A 10954-nucleotide genomic window follows, 5' to 3' on the forward strand; every position below is an offset into this window, starting at 1 on the left:
CTAATAATGTGAACACTGTGTATATATGTCTCAATGCTACAACTTTTCTGATCCGTTTGTTTAAGACTTTTCAGCTGATAGAAAGTTTAGTCAGCCAATGAAAATGTTGTTGTTCTTACATACAGTAAAGTTTGGTCTGAGGGATAGTCACATGAGTACTTACAGAGCCAGTCAGCCAATAAAAATGCTGCTGTAACTACAATGTATTTTGGTGTGGGATATTTCCATCAATACTTACAGAGCTTTCCTGCAGCGCCTCACAGCTGGGAGCAGTCTCCTACGACCCTCCTCTGATGTCTTGTATACCTTCAGCTCAAACACATCCAGAACCTCCTCTGATATCTGTAGCATGTAGGCCAGTGCTGAACACTGAGAAAGTGTGAGTTTTTTTGATCTCTTCTCTGACCTCAAGTATGCTTGGATTTCCTCTTGTACTGAATGGTCTTTCATCTCTATCAGACAGTGGAAGAGATTGATGCACCTCTCAGGGGAGATGTTCTTCCTCTGCATCACCTTAAGGGATCTGATTGTTTTCTGGACGCTGTCTGGACTGCTTTCTGTCTGTGTCACCAGACCTCGTAGGAGTTTCTGATTGGACTCCAGTGACATGCCATGAAGGAAGCGGACAAAGAGGTCCAGGTGTCCGTTCTTGCTCTCCAAGGCTTTATCCACGGCACTCTTCAGCAGCTCATGCAAGGTTAGCTCTTCAGATGCAGCTCTAGACTTTCCCTTGAGGAAGGGCTTCAGTGCATCCATGTTCTTGGTTGTGTAACAATGGTACATGTAGACAGCTGAGAGAAACTCCTGAATGCTCAGATGAACAAAGCAGTACACCACTCTCTGAAATAACACAGACTCTTCTTTAAAGATTTGTGTGCACACTCCTGAGTACACTGAGGCTTCTTTGACATCAATGCCACACTCTTTCAGGTCTTCTTCATAGAACATGAGATTACCCTTCTCCAGATTTTCAAATGCCAGCTTCCCCAGCTTCAGAAGAATTTCCTTATCTGACTCCATGAGCTCCTGTTGATCCATCTCATCTCTTCCATGATATTTCTGGTTCTTCAGGCTGGTCTGAATGAGCAGGAAGTGTATGGACATCTCAGTCAGAGTCGTGGGCATCTCTTCTGTCTTGTCTGTACTCAACATGTGTTCAAGGACTACTGCAGAAATCCAACAGAAGACTGGCATGTGGCACATGATGTGGAGGCTCCTTGATGTCTTTATGTGTGAGATGATTCTGCTGGCAAGGTCCTCATCACTGAATCTCTTCCTGAAGAACTCCTCCTTCTGTGGGTCATTGAACCCTCGTACCTCTGTCACCTGGTCAACACACTTAGGGGGGATCTGATTGGTTGCTGCTGGTCGGGAGGTTATCCATAGGAGAGCAGAGGGACGCAGATTCCCCTTGATGAGGTTTGTCAGCAGAACATCGACAGACGATGTCTGGGTGACATCAGACACCTTTTCATTGTGCTGGAAATCCAATGGAAGTCTGCTTTCATCCAAACCATCAAAGATGAACATAGCTTTACAGGCAGTGAGTTTCTTTGCATTGCCTATGTCTAGTTCTGTGTGGAAGCCATTTAAAAGTCTGAGAAGACTGTACTGGAGATCTTTAATCAAGTTCAGCTCCCGGAAAGGAAGCACAAATATGATATCCACATCTTGGTTCGCCTTCTCTTCAGCCCAGTCTAGGATGAACTTCTGCACAGAGACTGTTTTTCCGATGCCCGCGATGCCCTTCGTCAGCACAGTTCTGATGCTTCTCTCTTGGCCTGGTAAGGGTTTAAAGATGTCATTGCAGTGGATTGCTGTGTCATGTGAGGTTGGTGTCCTGGATGCTGTCTCTAGCTGCCACACCTCATGTTCATTGTTAACCCCTTCACTCTCTCCCTCTGTGATGTAGAGCTCTGTGTAAATCCTGTTGAGGGGAGTTTGATTCCCTGATTTTTCCATGCCTTCTATCACACATTCATACCTCCTTTTCAGACTGTCTTTATGGTTTACTATAGCTCTCTGCAGGCTGTCATCCACTACAAGGGAAGAGGAAAAATGATGTGTATCAGAAACATTCATTGACAGGATGAAAAGTGGGCCTTCCACAACTACAGTAACTTCTATTATCTCATAATATTGTAGTTAACTACTGTAAATCATATTAAGGTATTGACTTGGCCCACGTGTGCAAGTGGTCTTACTGTTTTCAGAGCGTCTTGTTTTATTGGGTTGACTCAGCTGCTGTAGTACAGGCCGTGTTCTGGATCTCTTTCTACACTGAGGACAGTCATAGTCTCCTGAAGGAGCAGGTTTCTCCCAGTATCTGGTGATGCACTGTCTGCAGAACCTGTGTCCACAGGTGATAGAGACTGGATCCCTCAGCACCTGCTGACACACTGCACACCTGGACTGATCCTCTGGCAGAGTAGACCTTCCACTACAGAGATAAAGGAGAGAGAGATTGTAGATGTTAATACTGATCCTCTAACAGAGTAGACCATCCACTACAGAGATAAAGGAGAGAGAGAGATTGTAGATGTTAATACTGATCCTCTGGCAGAGTAGATCATCCACTACAGAGATAAAGGAGAGAGAGAGAGATTGTAGATGTTAATACTGATCCTCTAACAGAGTAGACCATCCACTACAGAGATAAAGGAGAGAGAGATTGTAGATGTTAATACTGTTCATAGACAGACAGCTGGGAACAGAATACTCTGCTCTCTGAGTGTGGTAGTAGCCTCTGGAATGCCTCCGACTACCCTCTGTAGTGCCTCCGACCGCAAGGCACTACAGAGGGTAGTGCGTACGGCCCAGTACATCACTGGGGCAAAGCTTCCTGCCATCCAGGACCTCTATACCAGGCGGTGTCAGAGGAAGGCCCTCAAAATTGTCAAAGACTCCAGCCACCCTAGTCATAGACTGTTCTCTCTGCTACCGCACAGCAAGCGGTACCGGAGTGCCAAGTCTAGGTCCAAAAGACTTCTCAACAGCTTCTACCCCCAAGCCATAAGACTCCTGAACAACTAATCATGGCTACCCGGACTATTTGCACTGCCCCCCCACCCCATCCTTTTTACGCTGCTGCTACTCTGTTAAGTATTTATGCATAGTCACTTTAACTCTACCCACATGTACATATTACTTCAAATACCTCAACTAGCCGGTGCCCCCACACATTGACTCTGCAACGGTACCCCCCTGTATATAGCCTCCCTACTGTCACTTTATTTTACTTCTGCTCTTTTTTTCTCAACACTTTTTTTTTGTTGTTGTTTTATTCTTACTTTTTTTGTTTAAAATAAATGCACTGTTGGTTAAGGGCTGTAAGTAAGCATTTCACTGTAATGTCTGCACCTGTTGTATTCGGCGCATGTGACCAATACAATTTGATTTGATTTGATTTGATTACTAAACTATATGAACTCAGAAGGTTGTAGAAACATGTCCACAGTGGTATTACTAAACTATATGAACTCAGAAGGTTGTAGAAACATGTCCACAGTGGTATTACTAAACTATATGAACTCAGAAGGTTGTAGAAACATGCCCACAGTGGAATTACTAAACTATATGAACTCAGAAGGTTGTAGAAACATGTCCACAGTGGTATTACTAAACTATATGAACTCTGAACGTTGTAGAAACATGTCCACAGTGGTATTACTAAACTATATGAACTCAGAAGGTTGTAGAAACATGTCCACAGTCGTATTACTAAACTATATGAACTCAGAAGGTTGTAGAAACATGTCCACAGTGGTATTACTAAACTATATGAACTCAGAAGGTTGTAGAAACATGTCCACAGTGGTATTACTAAACTATATGAACTCAGAAGGTTGTAGAAACATGTCCACAGTGGTATTACTAAACTATATGAACTCAGGTTGTAGAAACATGTCCACAGTGGTATTACTAAACTATATGAACTCAGAAGGTTGTAGAAACATGTCCAAAGTGGTATTACTAAACTATATGAACTCAGAAGGTTGTAGAAACATGTCCACAGTGGTATTACTAAACTATATGAACTCAGAAGGTTGTAGAAACATGTCCACAGTGGTATTACTAAACTATATGAACTCAGGTTGTAGAAACATGTCCACAGTGGTATTACTAAACTATATGAACTCAGAAGGTTGTAGAAACATGTCCACAGTGGTATTACTAAACTATATGAACTCAGGTAGTAGAAACATGTCCACAGTGGTATTACTAAACTATATGAACTCAGAAGGTTGTAGAAACATGTCCACAGTGGTATTACTAAACTATATGAACTCAGAAGGTTGTAGAAACATGTCCACAGTGGTATTACTAAACTATATGAACTCAGAAGGTTGTAGAAACATGTCCACAGTGGTATTACTAAACTATATGAACTCAGAAGGTTGTAGAAACATGTCCACAGTGGTATTACTAAAATATATGAACTCAGAAGGTTGTGGAAACATGTCCACAGTGGTATTACTAAACTATATGAACTCAGAAGGTTGTAGAAACATGTCCACAGTGTTATTACTAAACAATATCAACTCAGAAGTTGATGATACGCCTGTTGCGTAGCAGCCACTGAACTGCTCTCGGACTTACTTATTGCTGTTCACTGGACCTTATGATCACACAGCTGATGCCTGCTGGACTGTTCCTTTATACGGTACCCCATCCTGTTGATCTGTTTAGCCTCAGCTCAAACTTTCGTTGACATTATCAGCTGTTGTCTTAGCTCTCTCGAATAACACCTGTGATTGCTTTATGCCTCTCTCCCATGTCAATATGCCTTGCTTATTGCGGTTTCAGTTATTTCTTATTGTACTTTTTCACTGTAGATCCCCCAGCCCATCCTAACCTGCCTTAGACAGCTCCTTTGTCCCACCCCCCATACATATAGACCGGCTCAATCGGTGCCTGATGCTATCTCTTTCATTGTTACCCAATGCTTAGGTTTACCTCCACTATACTCATATCCTTCCATATCCTTGTCTGTACATAATGCCCTGAATCTATTCTACAACGCCCGGAAATCTGCCCCTTTTATACACTGTACCCAACGCACTAGAAGACCAGTTCTTAAAGCCTTTAGCCGTATCCTTATTCTATTCCTCCTCTGTTCCTCTGGTGATGTAGAGGTTAACCCAGGCCCTGTAGCCCCCAGTATCACTCCTACCCCCCAGGCGCTATCATTTGTTGACTTCTGTAACCGTAAAAGCCTTGGTTTCTTGCATGTTAACATCAGAAGCCTCCTCCCTAAGTTTGAGTTATTCACTGCGTTAGCACACTCCGCCAACCCTGATGTTCTAGCAGTGTCTGAATCCTGGCTTAGGAAGGCCACCAAAGATTCAGAAATGTCCGTTCCCAACAACAATATTTTCCGTCTAGATAGAACTGCCAAAGGGGGCGGAGTTGCAATCTACTGTAGAGATAGCCTGCAGAGCTCTATCATACTATCCAGGTCTGTGCCCAAACAGTTTGAGCTTCTACTTCTAAAAATCCACCTTTCCAGAAATAAGTCTCTCACTGTTGCCGCTTGCTACAGACCCCCCTCAGCCCCCAGCTGTGATCTGGACACCATATGTGAATTGATTGAACCCCATCTATCCTCAGAGTTCGTATTGCTTGGCAGCGATCACTGCCTCATTGCCTGCGTCCGTAATGGGTCCGCGGTCAAACGACCACCCCACATCACTGTCAAACGCTCCCTAAAACACTTCAGCGAGCAGGCCTTTCTAATTGACCTGGCCCGGGTATCCTGGATGGATATTGACCTCATTCTGTCAGTAGAGGATGCCTGGTTGTTCTTTAAAAGTGCTTTCCTCTCCATCTTAAATAAACATTCCCCATTCAAAGAAATGCAGAATTAAGAACAGATATAGCCCCTAGTTCACCCCACACTTGACTGCCCTTGACCAGCACAAAAACATCCTGTGGCGTACTGCATTAGCATCGAACAGCCCCCGCGATACGCAACTTTTCAGGGAAGTCAGAAACCAATATACACAATCAGTTAGGAAAGCAAAGGCTAGCTTTTTCAAACAGAAATGTGCATCCTGTAGCACTAACTCCAAAAAGTTTTGGGACACTGTAAAGTCCATGGAGAATAAGAGCACCTACTCCCAGCTGCCCACTGCACTGAGGCTAGGAAACACTGTCACTACCACTAAATCTACGATAATCGAACATTTCAACAAGTATTTTGCTACAGCTGGCCATGCTTTCCACCTGGCTACCCCTACCCCGGCCACCTGCTCTGCACCCTCCACTGCAACTTGCCCACTCCACTGCAACTTTCTTTCTAAAATTAGCCGCCGAAATTGTCGCAACCCCTATTACTAGCCTGTTCAACCTCTCTTTCGTATCGTCTGAGATCCCCAGAGATTGGAAAGCTGCCGCGGTCATCCCCCTCTTCAAAGGGGGTGACACTCTAGATCCAAACTGTTACAGACCTATATCCATCCTGCCCTGCCTTTCGAAAGTATTTGAAAGCCAAGTTAACAAACAGATCACCAACCATTTCGAATCCCACCGTACCTTCTCCGCTATGCAATCTGGTTTCCGAGCTGGTCATGGGTGCACCTCAGCCACGCTCAAGGTCCTAAACGATATTATAACCGCGATCGATAAAAGACAGTACTGTGCAGCCGTCTTCATCGACCTGGCCAAGGCTTTCGACTCCGTCAATCACCGCATTCTAATTGGCAGACTAAATAGCCTTGGTTTCTCATATACCTGCCTCGCCTGGTTTACCAACTACTTCTCAGATAGAGTTCAATGTGTCAAATCGGAGGGCCTGTTGTCTGGACCTCTGGCAGTCTCTATGGGGGTGCCACAGGGTTCAATTCTCGGGCCGACTCTATTCTCTGTGTGTATCAATGATGTCGCTCTTGCTGCTGGTGACTCTCAGATCCACCTCTACGCAGACGACACCATTTTGTATACATCTGGCCCTTCATTGGACACTGTGTTAACAAACCTCCAAACGAGCTTCAATGCCATACAACACTCCTTCCGTAGCCTCCAACTGCTCTTAAACGCTAGTAAAACTAAATTCATGCTCTTCAATCGAACGCTACTTGCACCCGCCCACCCGACTAGAATCACTACTCTCGACGAGTCTGACTTAGAATATGTGGACAACTACAAACACCTAGGTGTCTGGTTAGACCGTAAAACTCTCCTTCCAGACTCACATTAAGCATCTCCAATCCAAAGTTAAATCTAGAATCGGCTTCCTATTTTGCAACAAAGCCTCCTTCACTCATGCTGCCAAACATGCCCTCGTAAAACTGACTATCCTACCGATCCTTGACTTCGGCGATGTCATTTACAAAATAGCCTCCAACACTCTACTCAGCAAATTGGATTTAGTCTACCACAGTGCCATCCGTTTTGTCACCAAAGCCCCATATACTACCCACCATTGTGACCTGTACACTCTTGTTGGCTGGCCCTCACTACATATTCATCGCCAATCCCACTGGCTCCAGGTCATCTATAAATCTCTGCTAGGCAAATCCCCACCTTATCCCCACCTTATCTTAGCTCATTGGTCACCATAGCAACACCCACCCGTAGTGTGCGCTCCAGCAGGTTTATCTCACTGGACATCAGCAAAAGTCAACACCTCCTTTGGCTGCCATTCCTTCCAGTTCTCTGCTGCTAATGACTGGAACAAACTGCAAAGATCTCTGAAGCTGGAGACTCTTATCTCCCTCACTAACTTTAAGCATCAGTTGTCAGAGCAGCTTACCGATCACTGCACCTGCACACAGCCCATCTGTAATTAGCCTACCCAACTACCTCATCCCCATATTGTTATTTATTTTGCTCATTTGCACCCCAGTATCTATATTTGCACATCATCGTCTGCACATCTATCACTCCAGTGTTAATACTAAATTATAATTATTTGCACTATAGCCTATTTATTGCCTTACCTCCATAACTTACTACATTTGCACACACTGTATATATCTTTTCTGTTGTATTTTTGACTTTATGATTTGTTTTACCCCATATGTAACTCTGTGTTGTTGTTTTTATCGCACTGCTTTGCTTTACCTTGGCCAGGTCGCAGTTGTAAATGAGAACTTGTTCTCAACTGGCTTACCTGGTTAAATAAAGTTGAAATCAAATAAAATAAAAATTGTGCAGGGGTACCAGGTAGTTGAGGTAATATGTAGGTAGGGGTGAAAGTGACTAGGCAATCAGGATAGAGATTACATCTCCTTATCCAGGGAGTGCACACTACACACACACACACACACACACACACACACACACACACACACACACACACACACACACACACACACACACACACACACACACACACACACACACACACACAGGGAATGTTGTGTTTGTTTAATATTGTTTCAGGACTATGAAAATGGAAAAAAGGATTAGCCTATGGATTATGAAAACAACAAAAATAAATGGGAAAATGGGAGAGGAGAAATGACTAGAGACAGTGTTGCTTAACTCACTGACCATGACCCATGAGTTCTTCTTACCTTTGTTCACTAGAAAAGTATCCCTCTGTAAACGCTATAGGTTGTTTCATAGACCAGTCACTCTTCATGGACACACAGCTGGGTACAGGGGAGGCTGGTCTCTCCTGCTTGATTGGACTTCAACACAACAGTGTCAGCTTCCTGCCTCCTGTTTGTCTCCGGGCCTCTAGAGGTCATCTGTGTTCCCCTCTGCCTTAGTTCTTCCTTGTGTGTCCTTATTAGCTTTATCCAGGTCACCTGTGCCTTGTTTCCCCTAGAGTATTTTAGCTGTGTTTTTTCCCCTTGTTCCTCACTTGGTTTTTGAGTCCTGGCTATGTGTCTCCTGCTGTGTCCCACAGAGTCTTTCCGAGTAAGCTTTTCTAAGTTGTCTTTATTTTGTTTTTCTCCCCTCGTGGAGTTATTTTGTTTTGTCCTCCTGTTTTGTTTGCTGTACCTCTGTTAGTATACCTCTTTCTGGGAAGAACTTTTGTTGGATTATTTTTTAAGTGCAAAAAAATACCTTTTTTTTATATTAAATCTACTTTGCCTGGAGTATTGCCTTGGGTGTTTCGTTTGGGTCCTACTATACCTCCTCTGTGGCTAAGGGGTAGAACACCCAACTCTCCCCATCTGAGACCTGAGTTCAAGCCCAGCTTGTGACAGAAAAACCAAGTCAATCATGGACTCAGAAACACTCAGTTCCAAGGACCTGTTGGCGGTGATCGCTCGACATGAGGCATCTTTCCAGCGCCATGAAGCCGTTCTCAGCCGACAGGAAGAGCTGATGGCTAGTCATTCTCAACTCCTGGCCGATATGATGAGTTCCCTCCGCCAGCTCTTTGAACGCCTCCCTGGTCCTTCCCCTTACTCCAGGTCACCCCCCAGTGACGACAGGCCTTCTCCATCGGCGGAGCCCCGACTACCACCTCCCAAGCCCTTTTCTGGGGATCCAAGCTCTTGCCAGGGTTTCCTCACCCAATGCTCCCTCACCTTCGAGCTCCAACCCTCAAGGTTTCCCACAGACCGTTCCAAGATTGCCTACATCATTACCCTTCTTTCAGACAAGGCGCTCTCCTGGGCCTCTGCGGTGTGGCAGTCCCAGGAGGCCTGTTGTGACTCCTACGCTGCATTTGTAGAAGAGTTCAAGCGGGTGTTCGATCATCCTGTCAGTGGGCGGGAAGCTTCCAAGCGCCTACTGTCTCTCCGTCAGGGTCCCCAGAGCACGGCAGATTTTTCCATTGAATTCCGGACCATAGCAGCAAGGAGCGGATGGAATGATGAAGCGCTGAGGGTCTGTTTTCAGGGAGGGTTATCTGAGCCCCTTCAAGATGAGTTAGCCACCCGAGAACCAGCTGGGGATCTCGAGTCCCTCATAGCCTTGGCCATCCGCCTGGACAATCGTCTAAGAGAGCGGAGAACGGCTCGCCGCCAGGTTTCTCAGTCCCAAGTTCCTCTGAGCAGCTCTGTTTCTCCTGTTTGGGCTCCGTCATTCAGAGCTTCCCCGGCTCCTGAACTGCTCCAGGATTCCCCGGAGAACATGCAGTTAGGCCGTTCCAGGCTTTCTCCCAACGAAAGGGAACGTCGCATGAGGGAGCGTCGCTGCCTCTACTGCGGGGTTGCCGGCCACTTCCGCTCCACTTGCCCCGAGCTTTCGGGAAACGCCTGTCCCCGCCTAGCTACAGGAGGGCTGTGATGGGGAAAATTAGAGCTCCTCCTACTAACGCTGTCTTAGCTATTCCAGCCACTCTGTCCTGGAAGGGCCACCAGCATCGGGTCCAGGCTATGATCGATTCCGGTGCCACAGGTGATTTCCTGGATTTAACCTTGGCTAAGGAACTTAAGGTCCCTACCCAACTACTTCCTCAACCCCAGGCAGTTACAGCCTTAGATGGCAGACCTCTGGAACCAGGAAAGGTTACAGAGGCGACTCAGTCCCTGCGACTTACCATCTTTCAACACCAGCAGGAGGAGACCTTCTATCTCATTGACTCCCCCGAGTATCCTATTATCCTGGGTCACCCTTGGCTATGCAGACATAATCCCCAGATCGACTGGCCTACTGGCACCATTCTAAGCTGGGGTCCCACTTGCCAACTCACCTGCATGCTTCAGAGTCCCTCAGCCCCTAGTACCCAGTTTCAAGAGTCTGTTGACGTCTCCCGAGTCCCCAGTGTTTACCATCGGTTCAAGGCAGTGTTCAGCAAGTCCCGGGCTACTTCCTTACCGCCTCACCGCACGTATGACTGTGCCATTGATCTACTCCCTGGTTGCTGCCCTCCTAGAGGTCGGATCTTTTCCTTATCCTCCCCCGAGCACTCAGCTATGGACACCTACATTAAGGAGTCCTTGGCAGCCGGCCTCATCTGTGCCTCTACTTCCCCGGCTGGGGCGGGCTTCTTTTTTGTTGAAAAGAAAGACGGGGTCTTAGGCCTTGTATTGATTACCGGGGACTCAAC

General features: G+C 45.9%; 1 protein-coding gene across 1 annotated transcript; it reads right to left on the bottom strand.

The window, feature by feature from the left end:
- Nucleotides 1–234: 234 nt before the first annotated feature.
- On the bottom strand, nt 235–2209 carry LOC123483086 (NLR family CARD domain-containing protein 3-like). The gene has a single exon (XM_045212544.1). The coding sequence runs from the start codon at nt 2080–2082 to the stop codon at nt 235–237; it is 1848 nt and encodes a 615-aa protein (XP_045068479.1). The 5' UTR covers nt 2083–2209.
- Nucleotides 2210–10954: the final 8745 nt, after the last annotated feature.

Source organism: Coregonus clupeaformis, unplaced genomic scaffold (assembly GCF_020615455.1).
Source record: "Coregonus clupeaformis isolate EN_2021a unplaced genomic scaffold, ASM2061545v1 scaf0019, whole genome shotgun sequence".
NCBI lineage: Eukaryota > Metazoa > Chordata > Actinopteri > Salmoniformes > Salmonidae > Coregonus > Coregonus clupeaformis.